The sequence below is a fragment of the Gopherus evgoodei genome, chromosome 1, assembly GCF_007399415.2.
Source record: "Gopherus evgoodei ecotype Sinaloan lineage chromosome 1, rGopEvg1_v1.p, whole genome shotgun sequence".
NCBI lineage: Eukaryota > Metazoa > Chordata > Testudines > Testudinidae > Gopherus > Gopherus evgoodei.
Genome location: NC_044322.1, coordinates 138,885,662 through 138,906,944, shown reverse-complemented (window position 1 = coordinate 138,906,944; position 21,283 = coordinate 138,885,662). Strand labels below are relative to the sequence as shown.

The window sequence follows — 21,283 nt, the reverse complement described above, 5'->3', positions numbered from 1 at the left end:
AATATTTTTAGGAAGATTGGGTGGTTAATTTTAAAGGCATCACTTCTCACTGAGTGAAAATAAACAAACAGAACAAGTATGAAGTTTCTGGACCAAGCAAGCGATTTTTGATATATGCCATTCCAGAAATAAAACTTTCTAAAATGATAGGGGTGGGGAAGGGAATCAATAGCTACAGGAAAAGAAAGCTATTTACAGCCTGAACTGTGGCACCAGTGCTATAGCACCATAATTCCTATCACAAGTTTTAATTTTCAAAATTGCTAAGCACCCATTGACTTCTGTGAGAATTATGGGTACTCAGCTCCTGTGAAAATGAAGACTGTTCAAAATCATTATTGGCAAGATATAATGTTTACTCTGTGTTTGGGAAAGGTTTCCATCAACAGTTATATTATTACCAACTTTTACCAATCTTGTGTGCAGAAAAAAAATGGAACTTTACAATATGCTATATTACAAAATGTCCTTTGTGCTTAAGAAATTAATCAGAAGAAAAGTACAGGAGGTGAACCTTTTTGACAAGTTCAAATCCTAATTCGGATTAAATTTGCAAATAATGGTCATTAATTCATGGGATGGATAATTTATTATTAAAAATTATTACTAGAGTAAAAGGAACGTTACCAATAAAATGAAACAAAACAAAACAAATTTAGGCTTATTTTGGTAAGAAAATTGTTTGGCTGACAAGTTCTTTAAAAAAAGCATTTTTTGTTAAAAGACATGAAAATTAATGTTGTCAGCTGCTAAAATTTTCTCCTCTTACCTGTTTTGACAGACAAGTGTTGAGATGGTTTAAAATCCTTTGGTATTGTTTTGGTAGTAGTGCTTATATTCAGAGCTTAATTGAAAATAAACAGAAAGTTATTTTAAATTAATTATGTACTTGAAAACAAAACAGTCCATAGCTCTCAACTTTGATTAAAGCCCTATTAATAATACTTCTTACATGCTGAAAAGAAAGGTACACGTTAGGTAAATTATTCTTAAATCAAAACATTTCAAAAACAAAAAGCAGAAACAAAACATTTTAATTTTTCCCCCTGAAACCATTAGGCAAATTCGCAAAAAGGTTCAGTGCCTCAAAAATGAATTTTGGCAAATTTACTATTCGACAAAAAAAAATCATCCAATTCTATCTGGGAGCTCTCCTTCCAGGCAGCACCCTGATGGAATATTCCCTTTTCTTTTGATATCCCATTTATAGTAATAACTTGAAGAATAAGACCAAGTGTGCCTTCCATGCCTGCAACTGTGCTTTGGCTAAGAAAAAGAGGTAGCTTTCCATAGTCATATATAAAACAATTTGCAAATATGTATAAAGCAAAACTTCGGCCTTATGGGACCATTACATACCTAAAGGCTTTCTATGTTACCTAAGTATGTCAGCTACAGAGAATGAGGCAGATCTGAGGCAGGCCAAAAAGAAATCATCACTGGACATTTTATTACCTTTAAGGTTCAGATCCTGCATTCTTTACTTAAGCAAAATTCTTGTTGACGTCTTAGGCAAAAAGTATATTATTAGGCCCATTTGGAACAGCATACATTTAGAAAGTGTATTTTGGTTTTAAAGTTTATGCAAATATGAGGGGTTCATTTTAAAATAACAGTCCATCAATTTGTTTTTGTTCAGCTCTGTTGCTGTCAGTAAGTCCTCTCTTTGGTTACTGTTACAAGCCTTTCTTTCAGATTTGCATTCATGCATAACTGACTCAAAAGCTAGATTTGCACAGATTCTGTTAGCAAAGGGAATTTTATAAAGCGCCTATTTACATTTAAAACCCAATGAATGAAGAAAAAGACAAGACACTTTGCTCTCATACCTTGATTGTCATCACTATTTGCATCTTGTGTCAGGGCAGATTTATCAGGCATCTCCTCAACCGATGTCTTCTCACAGAAGAAAAAAAGACTAATTTATTATACAGATTGCTATATCAAATATGCAGAAACACTTCCATAGTCAAATGCTTAAGCACATGGACTAACAGAAATACAGCCCCATATTCTCTCCTGCACCAGATACACTTGAAGTGGAGAGGGCCATTATGAAGACAATTATAGCCTCCTGCTTTTCAAGCTTCCTCATTTTGCAGTCTTGACATTAGAAAGAGCAGCCTGGGCAGCTATAACTTGCAACAGCTGGCTATAGTGCCAAAGGGGCTGTAAGCCAGCTGAGAATTCTCATAGTGGAGCAGAGTTCTGCTCTGTCCCCTTCTTTCTGATGATGTGCCCCCTGTGCTAGGAGCGGGGAGCCAGCTCTGTCAGCTTTACACTAGTTGAAAATTTCTGTCCACCAGAAACAGTACAACCATCAGAATAGCCCCTTTAGTCAAAGTTGGGGCCAGACTTCTCTGTGTTCTATGCCTCTTGTGCTTGAGGAAGTCTTCCTGATGCGTTAACTGACCTCTGGCCTACTCTTTCCTCTCCCTGAATACTTTTGAAGTGGGGAAAGTTGGGGTCCATAGGGCACAACTTCAGGTCTCCGTGGCAAAGACCGGGAACTTCAACCCAGATCTGACAAATGAGGCTAACTTCTTTGATTACAGTAATAATCCATAATGTGGACATTTGCTACTCCTATAATCTCTGCTAGTTCCCTCATCAAAAAGGGAGTTTTTCTGTTACTTGTCTCAGTAAGAGCAGTACCTGGGATTCAGTGGGCAAAGCAATGCCAGAACTGGGTTCAGGTTAGTACAGTCAAAATTCTTTACATGCTTACTGATGCTGTTATTAACAGCCTGCCCCATGAGACCAGGCTTCAATCCATTAAGCCCATAATGGTGGGCACAGAAATGTAGACTGAATTCATGGTTAGGAATTAGAGATCTATTATATGAAGTAGCATGTGGTTTTTTGCAGCACAGTTCCTGTAGATTTCAGGGGGAGTAACGTTCAAACCCATTGTGGATGTGCTTTGAAAAAATATGGACAAAGGTCAATCTCTATATTAACCATGATTGTCTATGTCAGGGGTCGGCAACTTTCTGGAAGTGGTGTGCCGAGTCTTCATTTATTCACTCTAATCTAAGGTTTCGCGTGCCAGTAATACATTTTAACATTTTTAGAAGGTCTCTTTCTATAAGTCTATAATATATAACTAAACTATTGTTGTATGTAAAGTAAATAAGGTTTTTAAACTGTTTAAGAAGCTTCATTTAAAACTAAACTAAAATGCAGAGCTCCCTGGACCAGTGGCCAGGACCTGGGCAGTGTGAGTGCCACTGAAAATCAGCTTGCATGCCGCCTTCGGCACCCATGCCATAGGTTGCCTATCCCTGGTCTGTGTGCACTAGAAAGTAATATAGTCACAATAATATGCTAGAATTAAAAAAAATGGTCACTGACTGGCTCAACAATGGAGGTCGCCACATCAAAGAGAATCAACGGCTCTGAGTTGGTTGGATCTTCACAGACAGTTTCAAGCTGATTTTTTTTTTTTTTTAACAAAGGTGAAAACATTGGGGAGGAAAAGAAAAACATCTATTTTTATTAACAGTTCAATAGCTTCAGTTTTCATCATCATCAAAATCTACCATGAATTTCAGATTTATGTTGGGATGCATGAGACAAATGTTTCAAGAACCTAAATATCCAACCATAGTGGCCTAGCTGCAATGTACTAGTGGCCCAGATTCCAGATTGGCTTTTCCCCACTTTCTGAGTTAAGGAAACAAAGATCAGAGGAAGAGGCTAAGGGCCTGAAGCAAAGCCCACTGAAGTGAATGGAAACACTTCTGTTGATTTCAATGGACTTTGGGTCAGGTGCTGTTTCAAGGAGGGGCTTAAAGCGACTGCTGGCAGTTTCATCGACCTCATGAGAAATCTTCTGTCTTGTCTCCCAAGCTATTTGTTGCAAGGAAGTATGCACTGGTGTCAGGGCTGGTGCACGGATGTTTCACACCCTAGGCGAAACTTCCACCTTGCGCCCTTCCCTGTCCCCAAGTCCCCGCCCTGAGGCACGCCCCCAGCAGCAGCTCGCCCCCTCTGCCCTGAGGCGTCAGCTCCCCACCCTCCATGCTGAGGTGCCCCCCCGGCCCCAGCTCACCCCTGCTCCGCCTCCACCCTGAGCACACCGTCGCTGCTTCACTTCTCCCGCCTTCCAGGCTTGTGGCGCCTAAGCTGATTGGCACCACAATCCTGGGAGGCAGGAGAAGTGAAGCAGCTTACCCCTGCGTTGCCTCCTCCCCGAGCACGCCATTGCTGCTTCACTTCTCCTGCCTCCCAGGCTTGCGGCACCAATCAGCGCCACCCTTACTTGCTGCAGGCGACCCTCCCCACATTCCCCTGCCCCACCTCCCTCAGACTAAATGCCAGCGGTGACCGGGGCGGCCAAAAATCCTGCCGCCACAGTCGCTGCTGAAGAAAATGCTGCCCCCCAAATCCTAGCGCCCTAGGCGACCGCCTAGGTCACCTAAATGGTTGCACCGGTCCTGACTGGTGTGTGTGTGGAGGAAGGGGGGCGTAGAAAGTATGTAAGAGGAAAACATAGGAGAACAGAATGAAAGCACCAAGGGTCTCAGAATACTAAAGGGAGAGAAAATATGGGCAGATAGTACTTAATGTTAGAAAGGAAAATGAATTGATACTTTACAAAACATACCAGAATGATTAATTGATATTTCAAGATTATTAAAAATCTCTGCTTTTGAAAAAGCCTATTATCCACATGACCCATCTCTTATCATAACCCTCTTCATACATAAATCCAAGAAATCATTTCTGTTGTACTGTATTTCAGCAATTACAAATAAGGATGCTCTTTAAATTACCTGAATTTATAATGGATGGAAAGGCAAGAAAACATATAATTGATTGCATTGGTAAAAAACATGTTCAGTCGCTTGTGTTCACATGTATGAATAGCTGAGCCACAAATTAAATTATGAAAGTGAATCACTGCACTCCCAGGAGACAAAGCTGAATTACTCCCTTTCTGAATCGTATTTACACAGTATATTATTTTTCAAAATAAAAAATCAGTTAGGAAAAAATCTGAACACTTCAGTCAAAATCATTTCAAGTCTGTTTTGAGGCAAGGTTTTACAAGTCATTAATCATGGATAATTGGGCACATCTAACCTCAGAGAGCACTGCCTACACCAGCTCAGCACAAATACTGTAAATCCCAGATTGGGAGGAGAAGATATAGACTAGAAGAAAAAAGTTGAGTCTGCTGACTGTCAAATAGTCTAATCAACTGCACTATGGTCAGGTGACATTATCCTATCTCACCCAATGGCTATACCTCCAAACATTCAATTTTTTTTTTAATTAACTAGTTAAGAGAGAAAAAGTGTTTCTTGACATGTTTTCAGGGAGCACTGGACACCCTCACACCAGACGACTGAGGAAGAGAGAAGCAGAATACTCAGCTCCTCGTGAATGCAGGTCCTTGCTACCAAACAAACAGTTCATATGTTGGGAAAGTGGCGCTTTTTGGTGGTTGTGGGTAGCAGGATGTTTTACAGGGCAAGACAGAGCCTAGTGAGTTACAGGCGGGTGATCAAAAGCTTAACTTGAAAATTAAATTAAAAATTAATTTACAATATGGCATTTTGAAAGTATTCTGCTGTGTCCCCCACTGCTAACAATTGTCCAGTGGAGGATTTCATCTCACCACCAGATAACAGATATTTTATTACTACTATTCTACTCCTAGTATTACTGCTGTGATGCTGGCAGACCCAGTCAGATCACGGCCCAGGCCAATAGACTTATGTATTAGTATTGCTCAAAATGAGTGTAAATGTAAGAGTGTATTCAGGTGTTTGAACTTCATGAAAATTAGCGGCATGTCACTTGTATTGTTTTCATTCATTTGTTCCTGTTATATTGTAATAGCAAACATTTACATTGTGTATACCCCATAACTAAATAGCACAACAAAGAAATCTTGTGAAATGCCAATGAAGGATTTAAACAGAAAATCTTAATTTCAAAGCAAGTGGCCATTATGTATGATCGTTCCTCTCTGCCATGTACATTGGCCAAACTGGACAGTCTCTATACAAATAAATGGACACAAATCACAATATTCAAAAACCAGTAGGAGAACACTTCAACCTCTCTGGTCACTCAGTAACAGACTTAAAGGTGGCAATTTTGCAACAGAAAAGCTTCAAAAACAGACTCCAACGAGAAACTGCTGAACTTGAATTAATATGCAAACTAGATACCATCAATTTAGGCTTGAATAGAGACTGGGAATGGCTGAGCCATTACACACATTGAATCTCTTTCCCCATGTTAAGTATCCTCACACCTTCTTGTTAAACTGTCTGAAATGGGCCATCTTGATTAACACTACAAAAGTTTTTTCTCTTAATTAATTAGCCTCTTAGAGTTGGTATGGCAATTCCCACCTTTTCATGTTCTCTGCATGTGTATATATATCTCCTTACTATATGCTCCATTCTATGTATCTGATGAAGTGGGCTGTAGCCCACGAAAGCTTATGCTAAAATAAATGTGTTAGTCTCTAAGGTGCCACAAGTACTCCTGTTCTTCATGTGGGTAGAGACACTGTCAGCTTGCTTTTGGAGTGAAGAAACTACAAATATGGACTCATGGAAAGATCCTTCCTCTCTGGACTGTTTGGACTTTTACAGGGACGTGTACCAGATGCAAAGCAGAGATCCCCAGAGACAATCTGGATAACCTGAAAAGACTTTTGGGAGACTGGCAATTTATTACATCACTGCCACCATTTGGAATTACAAACAGAGACTCACCTGTTATATTTTACCTGCTTTTACCTCTCAATAACTCATTTCCTTTTCTTAGCTAAGAAACCTACAGTTAGTTTACTATAGAATTGACTGCCAGCATTGCCTTTGGTGTAAGCTCTTGAGTACCAGCTGATCTGGGGTAACTGGCTGATCACTTGGGATTGACAGCAACTTGATGTGGTGTGATTTTTTGGTTTAAGTGACCATTTTATCACAAAGTCCAGATGGCGACTACATGGTAGAGTGATTCAGGAGTTCACATTTGTATTGGCTTGGTGAAATCTAGTTATAGAACATACCACCAGGTTAGGGTATCTATCTGCCCTGTTTTCTGACAGTCTGCCCTGAGGTAGGCACTCAGGGTTGTGAGTCACTGCAGACAGCAAGACAACTACTGCTTCTACTATAGTAGGAATTACTAAAAACATGCGATTTCATTGTACAGCAAATCTACTTCTTATAGGTTTACTCTTTTGTGTAAACATTCAAATCCACAAACATAAATGTCACTTCCTGTGCATCACCTTAATTGGCTTATGGAATTTTATTGGGTCAGGATACTAGGATAATATTTTTAATATTAGGAAATTTAAGAAGAATGTGAAAGGAGAAATCCTGAACTTTCTGAAGTATAAAATGAATTTCTGTTTATGTCCCAGCATTTACACTAGCAGGGAGCAAATTTCATCACCACTCCATGGAAATAGGAGAAGTTGCTTTGGACATCTGGGTAATAATCTGTGAAGCTAATAACTTAAAAAATAATCATCTCACAGAAATGAAGGTGGATCCTGTAATCAAAGAATTATATGAGCTAGAGCTGTGTGTGTGTGTGTTAAAATGTGGCAGCTGGAAGATATAGGGACAAACAGGGGACCTGCCCACTGACAAAACTGGTGCATCAGAACAGCCAAATCATCAGTCTAGTCTGGTAGCCTGCCTCCTACTGCAACCAGCATCACAGTAATACATAATATGCCTAATTGTGCAATGCTCTGTTGTGAAAGGAAGCTTCTCCTGACCCCAGCTGCTGACTAGCTTTATACCCTGAAGCATAAGGGCTGATAACTTTCCTCTTGTTATTCTAGCTAGTTTAATTGCAGTATTGCCCTTCATAGAAATCTAATCTTTTCTTTTTATGTGGACACTTAGGCCATGTCTACATCTAAAATTTTGCAGCGCTGGTTGTTACAGCTGTATTAGTACAGCTGTATAGGGCCAGCGCTGCAGAGTGGCCACACTTACAGCAACCAGCGCTGCAAGTGGTGTTAGATGTGGCCCACACTGCAGCGCTGTTGGGCGGCTTCAAGGGGGGTTCCGGGAACGAGAGAGCAAACCGGGAAAGGAGACCAGCTTCGCCGCGGTCTGCTCTCGCGTTCCCCGAACGACCCTGCAAACCGCAGGGAAGGAGACCTGCTTGCTCGGGGTTCCGGGAACGAGAGAGCAAACCGGGAAAGGAGACGAGCTTCGCCGCGGTTTGCTCTCGCGTTCCCGGAGCCACCCTGCAAACCGCAGGGAAGGAGACCTGCTTGCTCGGGGTTCCGGGAACGAGAGAGCAAACCGGGAAAGGAGACCAGCTTCGCCGCGGTTTGCTCTCGCGTTCCCGGAGCCACCCTGCAAACCGCAGGGAAGGAGACCTGCTTGCTCGGGGTTCCGGGAACGCGAGAGCAAACCGGGAAAGGAGACCAGCTTCGCCGCGGTTTGCTCTCGCATTCCCCCAACCACCCTGCAAACCGCAGGGAAGGAGACCTGCTTGCTCGGGGTTCCGGGAACGAGAGAGCAAACCGGGAAAGGAGAGCAGCTTCGCCGCGGTTTGCTCTCGCGTTCCCCGAACCACCCTGCAAACCGCAGGGAAGGAGACCTGCTTGCTCGGGGTTCCGGGAACGAGAGAGCAAACCGGGAAAGGAGACCAGCTTCGCCGCGGTTTGCTCTCGCGTTCCCCGAACCACCCTGCAAACCGCAGGGAAGGAGACCTGCTTGCTCGGGGTTCCGGGAACGAGAGAGCAAACCGGGAAAGGAGAGCAGCTTCGCCACGGTTTGCTCTCGCGTTCCCGGAGCCACCCTGCAAACCGCAGGGAAGGAGACCTGCTTGCTCGGGGTTCCGGGAACGAGAGAGCAAACCGGGAAAGGAGAGCAGCTTCGCCGCGGTTTGCTCTCGCGTTCCCGGAGCCACCCTGCAAACCGCAGGGAAGGAGACCTGCTTGCTCGGGGTTCCGGGAACGAGAGAGCAAACCGGGAAAGGAGACCAGCTTCGCCGCGGTTTGCTCTCGCGTTCCCCGAACCACCCTGCAAACCGCAGGGAAGGAGACCTGCTTGCTCGGGGTTCCGGGAACGCGAGAGCAAACCGGGAAAGGAGACCAGCTTCGCCGCGGTTTGCTCTCGCGTTCCCCGAACCACCCTGCAAACCGCAGGGAAGGAGACCTGCTTGCTCGGGGTTCCGGGAACGAGAGAGCAAACCGGGAAAGGAGACCAGCTTCGCCGCGGTTTGCTCTCGCGTTCCCCGAACCACCCTGCAAACCGCAGGGAAGGAGACCTGCTTGCTCGGGGTTCCGGGAACGAGAGAGCAAACCGGGAAAGGAGACCAGCTTCGCCGCGGTTTGCTCTCGCGTTCCCGGAGCCACCCAGCAAACCGCAGGGAAGGAGACCTGCTTGCTCGGGGTTCCGGGAATGAGAGAGCAAACCGGGAAAGGAGACCAGCTTGATTACCAGAGGCTTCCTCCTTCCACGGAGGTCAAGAAAAGCGCTGGTAAGTGTCTACATTGGATTACCAGCGCTGGATCCTCTACACCGAGACACAACGGGAGTACGGCCAGCGCTGCAAACAGGGAGTTGCAGCGCTGGTGATGCCCTGCAGATGTGTACACCTTCAAAGTTGCAGCGCTGTAACTCCCTCACCAGCGCTGCAACTTTCTGATGTAGACAAGCCCTTAGTAAGCTATTTGCAGCAGCAAGTTCCAAATGATCCTGGATGATAAAAGTACTGTAGAGTAAGGCCTCATCCAAAGCTCACTGAAGTCAGTGCAAAGACTCCCATTGACTTCAGTGGGATTGGATGAAGCATTACGCCCTCCTAGAAATATAACAGGCCTACTTAGGGTGACCAGATGCCCAGGTTTTAACAGGACAGTCCTGTTTTTTGGGACTTTTTCTTATAAAGGCGCCAATTATCCCCCACCCCCTGTCCTGTTTTTTCACAGTTGCTATCTGGTCACTATACCTACTGTAACTATAAGCACCCAGTATGATCTGAATAAAGTGTGTGCATATTAAACACAGTCCAAACTTACAATAAAACAAACTGCAGAAAGGGGGTAAGTTAAACATAAAGGCACAAACTGTTTCCTCAAGTTTGGCTGTTGCTACAGTTTTTCCTTTCATGACCTCCCCTGTCCCAGCCTCTACTTCCCTCTACCTCAGAGGGAGACACTCAAATCCCTCTTATATCCTGTCTGGAATTAAAGACATCCATCTGCTAGCAGAAGCCAGCAGTAGTTACATCTTCATATAGGGTTCTAGCACCTGAGTTTAGGGGGAGTTTAGCATAATTCAGCATTCCTGTGCAATGCCTCAGAAAGTGACACCCTGTCGCTCACAGATATTATATACATTTTGAAAAAAAAATTGCAAGATCATTTGCATCTTCAAAAAACACTATAAAAACATTAATCCTCAACAATCCTGTGTGGCAGGGAAGCGGTAGTATCCTCAGATTATACACACAGAGACTAATGGCATGTCTACACTGGCAGAGTTACAGTGCCACTAAGAGAGCACTGAAGGGAAACGGCTGTTGTGTGTTCACGCTGTCAGCTGACTGCACAATAGCGGCACTTGCAGCAGTATTTGGAGCAGTGCACTCTGGGGGCAGCTATCCCACAGAGCGTATCTTCCTCTTCTGCTGCTAAGAGCTGTGGAAAGGCGGAGGGGGTCGCAGGGCATCCTGGGTCCTGTCCCAATGCCCCATGATGCACTGTTTGGCATCCCAGCAATCCCTGTGCTTCCGTCTGCATTTGGCACCATCTGCGTGCTCTGCCTCTTTGTTCTGCAGGAATGGATCCCACACTGTTGACCAATATACTGCTCGCTCTCACTAACATGTCCTGAATGGCAGTGGAGTTATTCCTTAAACTACAAAGGCAAGAGGAGTGCAACACTGATCTCGCCATGTGTAGTAGCTACGACACAAGATTGCTTGTGGCATTCACGGAGGTGCTGATCACAGTGGAACGCTGCTTTGGGGGTTGGGAAACAAGCACTTAGTGGTGGGATCACATCGTCATGCACATCTGGGATGATGAGCGGTGGCTGCAGAATTTTCGGAGGAGGAAAGCCACATTCGTGGGACTGTGTGATGTGCTCGCCCCAGCCCTGCGGCACAAGGGCACAAGAATGAGAGCTGCCCTGCTGTTGGAGCAGTGTGTGGTGATTGCACTGTGGAAGCTGGCTACTCCAGACTGCTACCGATCAGTCGCTAACCAGTTGGAGTGGGAAAGTCGACTGTTGGACTCATGTTGACAGAAGTGTGCAGTGCCATTAATTGCATCCTGCTCCAAAAGACCATGACTCTGGGCAACATGTGTGACATTGTGGATGGCTTTGCACAAATGGGCTTCTGTAACTGTGAAGGGTGATAGATAGCATGCATATTCCAATTCTGGCACCAGACTACCTAGCCACTGAGTACATTAATCGGAAGAGGGATTTCTCTATGGTTCCCAAGGCGCTATTGGATCACCATGGGCATTTCACAGACATTAACGCAGGCTGGTCCGGAAAGGTGCATGACACATGCATCTTTCGGAACACTGACCTGTTCAGGAAGCTGAAAGTAGGGACTTTCTTCCTGGACCAGAAGACCACTGTAGGGGAAGTCAAAATGCCCACTGTGTTTGTGGGAGACCCTGCCTACCCTTTAATGCCGTGGCTTATGAATCCATATATTGGGCAAATTGACAGCAGGAAGGAGCGGTTCAACAACAGGCTGAGTAAGTGCAGAATGAGTGTTAAATGCGCTTTTGGCCGTTTAAAAGCCTGCTGGAGCTGCCTACATGAAAGGTTGGACCTGGCCAATGACAATATTCCTATGCTTATAACCGTGTGCTATATGCTTCATAATATTTGTGAAGGGAAGGGTGAAAGCTTCACTCATGGCTGGACCACTGAGGCTTAGTGCCTGGAGGCTGAATTTGAACAGCCAGAGACCAGGGTTATTAGATGGGCGCAGCGTGGGGCCATAAGGATCAGGGATACCTTGAGGCAGCAATTTGAAGCTGAAAGCCACTAATATTTGAAGCTGAAAGCCACTAATATTTGTTGCTATGCTCGGGAGTGCAGTGCTTGTAATGCTAGGAGGTGATTGAGATTGGTGCAGATGATGCACTATGAAGGTTTAAAAAAACTGCCTGTTGCTTTGCAGGGCCCTGTTTGCTTTCAGTTAATGGAATAAACATTGCTTTCAAACCAACACAATTCTTTTATTAAAAAACCACCACCAGAGGAGAGAGATAAACAAAAAACACACATCAGCACTGTGGGGGATGAGAGAAGGGAGGGTCCCAGGAGGAAGTGGGATCTCGAGACGGTTAAAGATTTATGTCCAAGTATCATATGCAACCTTGTCCTTTGGAGTACAGTGCAGTGGTACTGTACTTTAGCAGGGCTAAACTGCAGAGGGACAGGTGTTGAGTGCAGTGGGTACTGGGAGTCTGCAGTGCTGGACTGTGACGGGGTAGGAGTGGAATGCAGTGGGTACTGACTGGAGACAGGAGGCTGATAAGAGTGTGTTGGTGGTGTCTGGGGGGGCGCATGGGAAAGAGTTTTGCGACAGCAGCTGCAGGCCAGGTTGGGCACAGAGCTGCTCTGTTTGCAGTGCTAGTAGCACTTGGAGCTGTCCACTTGGAGCTCCATAACATTTAAGAACCACTCCGTGGCTTCCTTCTGGCACACTACGTTCTCCTTTCGGTCCCTATTCTTGCTATCTTGCCACTCCTTCAATTCTTGTTTTTCGGCCGCGGAGTGCATCATGGCATCACGCAGAAAGTCCTCTTTAGTTCTTCTTGGCCACTTTCTAATTCTGTGTGGCTGGTCAGCTGGCAATAACAAAGAGGGAGGCTGGGCTCCCAAGGTGATATCCGTGAAGCTAAAATGCAACATTTTACAGAAGTGGTATTGTTTGCAACACACTGACCACTGATTCAGTGATTTAAAACACAGCCACTATTCACACATCTGTTACTACCTGGCTGACCCCAGGCAAGCACACATGAGCCACAAGATCCCCAAAATAGTGAGTAATCGCAGGGGCTGGGGAAATCAGTGTCCCAGGACTGTACTGTACACTGGGCATGTGGCTCTTGGGGAGAGCCAGCACTGCAGGGGGGGCTGATAATCATTCCCATCCCCACATTTCCACAGCCTGTGTTCATTATGGACGATATCTCGCGGCTGCAGGTGAGCAGGGAAACAAAGGAGGATCTTCTCCAAGACTGCGGTTTCTGCCTTGGCCCTTATGTGGCTCGCCAGTGACGGCAGAGTGGTGTGGGAAAGTTACCTTTAATGGGGCAAGAAACAAAGCAGCTCTGCCAAAGAACATATAGCAGCGGATTGCCTAGTATATCTCCATGAGAGTTTCCTGGAGATCTCTGAGGCAGATTCCCTTGAAGTGAGGGAATCAATCAACACTCTGTTCTGCTGCTCAAATTAGGCATGTGGTGGTACACGCATCACACAGACACAAGCCTGCTTTCTGCAACCCTCCTGCACCCAACAACTTGCTTCAGTGATTCCCAAAATCAAAGCCACTAACCAGGGGCCTCCTCTCCTGTTTGTGCTTCGCCCAGCTCTGACAGCTGTGACTGGCTACCTCCTCCAGAGTGGAGAAGAGCTCCTGGCTGCATGCATCTTTGACGTCTGGGTCATCATCTGCCTCTGGGTCCTCCTCCCCCTCCACATCCTCGTCCAAGATTTCCTCCTCCTGGCTCGGTCCACTCTCAACTGGGTCACAAGCCACCAAAGTATCCACAGGGGCCTGTGGTGGGGTCACCGCTGAGTATTGCGTCCAGCTATTTGTAGAACTGGCAGCTCGTGTGCACAACACCGGAATTACCATTTGCCTCCCGTGCCTTGTGGTAGGCGTTCCGCAGCTCCTTCACTATAACCCTACAGTGTGTCTCAGTCATGGCCCCTTTCTGTCATGCATCATGAAATCTGTCTGTAAGTATCTTAATTCCTATGGCTGGAGCGTAGCTGGGACTGAATAGCCTCCTCTCCCCAAATGCTGATGAGGTCCAGCAGCTCAGCACTGCTCCAAGCAGGGGATCGCCTGATGTATGAAGCGGGTGGGTCACTGGAAAGATGTGCTGAGACCACTGCACGTATTACTGAGCAAACAGGAAGGGGACTTCCAAAATTCCCAGGGAATTTAAGGGGTGTGGTTCACAGTTCGTCACCTGAGGGCAGGGCAGTAGAGTTCAAACCAATGACCAGAGAGGCAAGAACAGGCATTGTGGGACATGTCCCAGAGCCAGTCACAGCACTGTAATCAACCAGAGTGCCTACACTGGCACCACAGCGCTGTACCCCCGGCGCAGAAAGCTGTACGTGTCTCACCAGGGTGGTTTTTGTTTTTTTTTTTTTTTTTAATACAGTGCTGCAACTGTGCAGTTTCTGCGCACTAAGGGACATGACAGTGTGAACACCTTGGAAGTTACAGCACAGAAAGCTGCTTTACTGTGCAGAAACTTGCCTGTAGACAAGGCATGAGGTACAAGAAGTTGAACTGCCTGAGGGCACATAGGAATTAAGCAGCAGGACCAAAAAAAGAGCTCAGAAGTTCCTAACTCCAGCTGCTGTGCTTATTTCTTTAGGCCATACTGTTTCATCTCTCATCTGAGCAAAACCAGAGATGGTGGGAGCAAAGAACAGTCACACACACACACAATTGGTCACAAAAATTATAATTGTCTAGATAAATCTAAAAAGATCAAGCAGGAAAAATCATATATAATACTTTAGTAAATAAAAGCAAAGACAAAAATACTCTATGGCAAAGAAAATTGTAAATAAGAACATAAGAATGGCCGTACTGGGTCAGACCAAAGGTCCATCCAGCCCAGTATCCTGTCTACCTACAGTGGCCAATGCCAGGTGCCCCAGAGGGAGTAACCTAACAGGTAATGATCAAGTGATCTCTCTCCTACCATCCATCTCCACCCTCTGACAAACAGAGGCCAGAGACACCATTCCTTATCCATCCTGGCTAATGGCCATTGATGGACTTAACCACCATGAATTTATCCAGTTCTCTTATAAATCCTATTATAGTCCTAGCCTTCACAACCTCCTTAGGCAAGGAGTTCCACAGGTTGACTGTGCGCTGTGTGAAGAAGAACTTCCTTTTATTTGTTTTAAACCTGCTGCCCATTAATTTCATTTGGTGGCCTTAGTTCTTATATTATGGGAACAAGTAAATAACTTTTCCTTATTCACTTTCTCCACACCACTCATGATTTTATATACATCTATCATATCCCCCCTTAGTCTCCTCTTTTGCAAGCTGAAAAGTCCTAGCCTGTTTAATCTCTCTTCATATGGGACCTGTTCCAAACCCCTAATCATTTTAGTTGCCCTTCTCTGAACCTTTTCTAATGCCAGTATATCTTTTTTGAGATGAGGAGACCACATCTGTATGCAGTATTCAAGATGTGGGCATACCATGGATTTATATAAGGGCAATAAGATATTAATGTATTGAGCTGATACAATATTGATATGCAGTTAATATTTTATTAAACTCTGGTAGGGGAGCTGCATGTATATGATCAAGTATGTGTTTTCAGCATGACTTCTGCTTAAGCTGCAAATTAATAAACATATATGCTAATAAGTCAAACTCTCAAGGGACTGATTAGTTTTCCATCACTAGAACACAGTGAAAAAGTTCTAACGAAGTGTTGGCCTGTGGCAGAATCTGGTTAATCAACCTCAAAGCATGTGAACATATTAATAGGACCAGAAATCTGTGCTTCAGTAAAAGACCTGCCTGCACTTCTAAATTAAAAGCACCATTTTCAAAAGCCAATAGTAGTGCTAATCTGAATCAAGCTGATGTACCCAGAACATTGCCCTGTGAGAAGAAAGGGCACTGGTAAGATCATACATAAATAGTCCCACGAAATAAACACGATGGTCACACCATGAAAGTGAGAATAAAACTCAGCAATATTATGAAGCATTGCCTATTGCCTGGCGGTGACACTGCATAGTCATATTTGACGAGAGAAGAGCTGTATTTTGACCATGGAGTTTTCCCTATAACAAGTGGGAGGATGAAGTGATTGGAGAATAGCCTTACACCAGCGCTGGGGCTGAGCTGGTAGAATGTACCATTATTCTTTAATTTGGATGCAGAGTTTGAAGAGGCTTCCACAACAGCAATGCATGCCAATCTTCAGAGGCCTAACAATTCTGAGCTATAGCCCTGTCCACAAATTGTCACTTGATTCACTACCCTAACAAGCTAAGACCTTCAAAAGGCACAGTTTACAAACTCTGAATTGACATATCCAGGTGCAATGGGTTGGCAATGACCATGAGGCAGGTAAGATTATTCCAGGTTTTAGGCCTTTAACCCTCTCAAGTTTACAAATGTCATGAGACCACTTACTTTTCTAAAGTCCCTCTGACTGAACTATTGTCCCCTTAACTCAGTTATTTGGCCTGTACTTATATTGATATAAAACACCATTCTCTTTTTAGGCGGTCCATCAGGCCAGGATTAGTCCAAGGCTGGGTCCTGAACCTAGGGAGGTGCCAGGGTCATTCACAAGTTAGATGTGCTTATCCACTACTGGTACCTAGGTAAACTGTGGCATCATGACCGGCGGCAGAGAGCATGGGCTGGGGTGCAGCGGCCCACCACCTCTCAGCCAACTGGGTGGTGATATCTCCACTGCTAGCACTAGCAGGACTATGTATGAAATCTATTTCAAAGGGAAGCCAGAAGGAACTAGGGACTGAGATTTTTGGAAGCACTCAGTACCCAGCAGCTCCCATTGCTCTCTTGTTCTCCATGGGAGCTGCTGGGTGCTGAGAAATTTTGAATCGCTGCTTGCGTCATTTAGATACCTGAATAGGGGTTGAGAGTTTTTAAAAATCTGTCCACTGGAATGGAAAAGGGGAGAGCATCAATTAGCCTCTGTTCCAGGTCACACCAGAGGCCAAAAACTTAACCAGGGGAAGGAGGAATGAAGATGCAGCACGCAGCACATTCTTACTTAGCCTGTAGACCCAAACTCTTGCTACATATTGCACCAAATCTGGGGTAACAAGCAGTCACCAGAGATGGGGGGGAGGGAGGGCAAGGCCAGAACAGCTGAGAAAGGTACATTGTATTCCCTTTCAATGGGATTTCTGGGGACAAGATGGGACTTGGAGCTCTGAAAAAGGAAAAACGCATCTTTGAGGAGTGTGCTGATAAGGTGACAAGAGTCTGGAAGGAGATCCTGACAAGAATGAAGTTTGTCCCTGACAAAGCCCAACATTTCGGCCAATCCAATCCCCAACAGCATTAATATGCCTCAGTCTATCTGGATTCCTCCGATCAATTACCTTCCACAGTAACACAGACCTTCTTTCCCATTGTTTGCTCCAACCTGAGCAAAGCAGGAGCTTGACAGGAAAAGAATATTCAACTTTCTCCCAGCATTTGACCCACAGACTCCCAACTTGTCTGTCATAGCATAGAGTTCTTAGGAGGAGGATGTAGACTCTGCCACTCATGCACACCTGTTGAAAGGAGGCCAGTCTACCCTCTACAGTCACTGAATGAATTGCTGAGAGAGGAACAGTAAGATGGAAAAAAGGCAAGCTTAAAAACAGATAGCCCACTTGAAAATTCCACAGATATGTATGATGTATTAATTGCTAGGTGGTCTACTAATGTAAATTCCTTAACTTAACTATAGTCCTTGGGTAATTTTCTTACCTCAGTTCGATTAAAGTCCCTGGTCTGTTGACTGACTGACAATGACTCAGAATAAGAATCCAATAATGCACAGTCACGTTTAGGCTTAAGGGAAGCTGGAGGGAAAGCAAAGATACATGTCTTTTTTTTGATAATACGTATATTTTACATGTATTAGATTATTATTTTTCCTCCCCACCTCTTCATACTGCAATTGATCTGGATAACAAGGGATCTAGAGTCAATATAGTAGGCGTAACAGATTACAGACTGGAGTGCTAGAACTATAAAACCTTTTGACAGGCCTGCAACTTCCTGTCTGTGTTATCTAGAAATGGAAAATGTATTAGAACCAACACTATGCAATATAACTAAATGTCAGTGAAAAGCACGAAGACTAATCACAGCACTTGCTTCAGTCTGTACCATCTTTAATAGTTTTCAATCAGGTAAATACTGGGAGCAGGAGAAACAACCCCGTAATTTGTTAAGGTAACATTTGCAACACCCATGTTTTTGTTCTATATACATGGACCCTTCTGCTAACATTTCTCAGGGATTAGTCCCTCTAAATCATTAAGCATCTTGGTAGCTAGAAAACCTATTTTTCTTAAGATTAAAATGTTGAGTAGCAGAATAACCAATTCACAATTCAGTTTCTAGTTTCTGATTAGCATCTGGTCCCTCCAAATAAATTAAGCTTTTACAAATCTGTATTAATTTAAAACACAGTTAGGTTACTAGACAGGGCAATCAGCTTTAGGGTTTTTTATTTTAATTCAAGAAAAGCTTTCAAAGCAAAACACTGTGGGCGAAATTCTTAAGAGTTACCCCAGCAGTTAGACCTGAACTTGTAGTTCATAAAACAAGACATATAAGTAGCAAAATCAATTCATCCTTAAATGCTTCTTTTGAAAGTCACTTTTTTATTTTAAATGTTAACACTTTGATTAAATGCAAAAAATTTTGCTTGAGCCTTATGAATAAAGGCTCAGTCTACTTCATACTGGACTTAATATAACAGGCTAATGAGAAGTGCTACCAAATAGACTTACATTTCTAAATGGCCAAGCAAAACCTTGATTTCATAGACATTAAACTATGGTATAGGACTTCTCCCATAAAAAATGTTTCATACCAAGTTGTCATAAATTCTGGTGTTGTACTTGGAAGTGAGTATAAAAAGAGTCCATTACATATATGGGGAAGCACACCATACTACTTTATTTTATATGCATATTCCAAAAATTGTTGGTTCAGAAGCCTGTACTGTATGTGATTCACTGTGCAAGGGTTTTTTTCAAATACACACTTCTCCTTTCAAAAACTCCATCTTTATTTGTGAATTTTGTCTAAGCAGAGCAGTAAGTATTAGCTAAATGTTAAATCCCTCAATCACTCTGCCAAAATCGCTGCTAGAATTAATGGTTAGCCCTTGAAAAGCTTTGCTGCTTAAAAGAAACAAAGACAGAGCTCATTTAGGAAGACAGAAGGATACAGTGCAAACAGGAGAGCTCAGAACAAAAGCTAGGTGCAAATAAGAGGAAAAAATATATGGGAAAAAAAATCTCCCAGACAACTTTCTGCCCTACTTTTTAAAACGTAATGTTTGGAGTTATATGAGTGGGCCTACATGGCAGATGGCTACAGAGGCATGCTGATTTCAGTTATTATTAATTGTATGTATTATAGTACTGCCTGGAAGCTAGCACCACATTGTTCTAGGCACTGTACAAATATGTAATAATGGGGCAGTCCCTGCCTCAAAGAGTTTACAATCTAAATATAAGACTATAGACATCAGGTGGCTACAACAAGCAGATAAGGAAGCACAAGGACACAGTGAGACGCCGTCGGCCAGGACAGTAGGCAGCCATTATCATCTGCCTTTGTTTCTCCTCATGTATTTTTTTTAAATTAAAATTAAGATATTAGAAGTACCAAACTGACATAATGAAAACTGATGTCCTCTATCAACAGATCAGATATTAAATGGACAGCAATAATGCAAGCTTCCCCGTACCATCCTGCCAACGTGCCTCAACTCTGACCTGGAGGAAACACTTCAAAGGATGGAGGAACACAGACACTCACTATCCGTGCTCATTCAGTCCTTGCTCTGTGCCCAAACTGCCAGTAAAAGCTGCTAACTAGTGCAAACTGCGGTGATGACTTTTCTTTTTAATATTGGTACCTGTCTTCTAGCCAGGAATGAGACAGAGACAACCAAACTCGCCTCATGTAGGTCACCAGACTACTCTCAGGCCAGGTCTACACCACAGACCTACAGCGGTATAATCACCCCCCTGACCAACATAGTTATACCGACCTAACTGCTGACATAGCTACCACTATGCAGGGAGGTGGATTAACTACGCCAACAGGAGACGCTCTCCTGTCAGCATAGGAGTGTCTTCACTAAAGTGCTACAGTGGAAAGGTGCAGCTGAAGACAAACCCTCGGTCACTAGAAGCGCAAACTAGATTCTAGCTAGTTACCTAGTCATGTCAGATGCTACATTCCAGTATCGTTTTCCTGAGCTATCCGTTCCCAGTTGTCCCTTCTAGAGAAGTCCCAAACAATGTAATATGGACAAAACCATTAGTCTCCACTGAAATTTTCTACTGAAATGATTCTAAAATGCTGTACTTGTACAGAAAATTGTACTAACTCTAGAGGATTTTGTTTTTTTTAAACTATCCTATCTCTTGTAAGGGTATGTAATTACCTATTAAATTCTATGAGATGGCTTAAAAAGCCTAGAGAAAGGTTCTTATTATCTATTAAAAACTACAGTACTTTTTGGTAAGTTTTTTTTTTAAATATTAGTTAGTACGATGACAAACGTTCTGCAATAGCTAGAAACAAATCTGTTTGCAATTTAGCCTTTTGTTCTCAAATTTGCAGGGGAAATGCCTTTAGTTAATAAAAGCGTGGTGGATATTTATGAACAGCTGGATGCAATTCAAGTATTTGGTTTTAATTCAAGACATTAGGAGGAGGCCAAGAGAAAAACTGAAGACATGGAGATGATGAAGGCTAGCTTAGATAACACACAACCTGATTCATGCCAAGTGAGAGGTTCATAGCGTGGTCAGAGAAATGCCCTATTACTACTACTAATTCTCTCTATTACAGTAGCACCCAGAGGCCATAATCATGACATGCTCAAGGTTCTACAGTGAAAGGCACTGCATAGAAAGACAAGATCCCTGTCTCAACCATCTTACAGTCTAATTTAAAATGAGACTAGAAATGAGCACAACAAACAGGAAGGAGATCTTGAGGGAGGGAAGATGAAAGTGATAGTGATAAGGACACACAATTATGCAAACTAATAGTATGAACATCTTGAAGGTTGATGTTTCATAAATAGTTTATACCCTTGGATATGAAGATGGTGGATTGCAGAGAACAGGAATCTGACAGAAATTACTTCAATGAATTAAAACATGGGGAACATTTAATTTTTTAACTACAACTTGATTTGTTCTTTTCCTCTCCCTTTAAAGTACCAGCAAATTTAATGGAAATTTTATTAGCTCTCATATATTATCTCTTAGCACTGTAACTATTATCAGCA

The 21,283-nt window shown here is 43.6% G+C and overlaps 1 protein-coding gene across 14 annotated transcripts in view; it reads right to left on the bottom strand.

Moving 5' to 3' along the window:
- Window positions 1–21,283, bottom strand: part of REPS2 (RALBP1 associated Eps domain containing 2) — a 162,772-nt gene that overhangs the window by 57,696 nt on the left and 83,793 nt on the right. For 13 of the 14 annotated variants that reach the window (XM_030573909.1, XM_030573901.1, XM_030573837.1 and 10 more), the window contains 4 exons: window positions 17,722–17,816; window positions 3,355–3,432; window positions 1,830–1,896; window positions 770–844 (listed from right to left, as the gene is read on the bottom strand). In XM_030573909.1, coding sequence (XP_030429769.1) covers window positions 770–844; window positions 1,830–1,896; window positions 3,355–3,432; window positions 17,722–17,816 — 315 coding nt within the window. The remainder of the gene's footprint in view (window positions 1–769; window positions 845–1,829; window positions 1,897–3,354; window positions 3,433–17,721; window positions 17,817–21,283) is intronic. The other variant, XM_030573892.1, reaches the window with a different exon arrangement.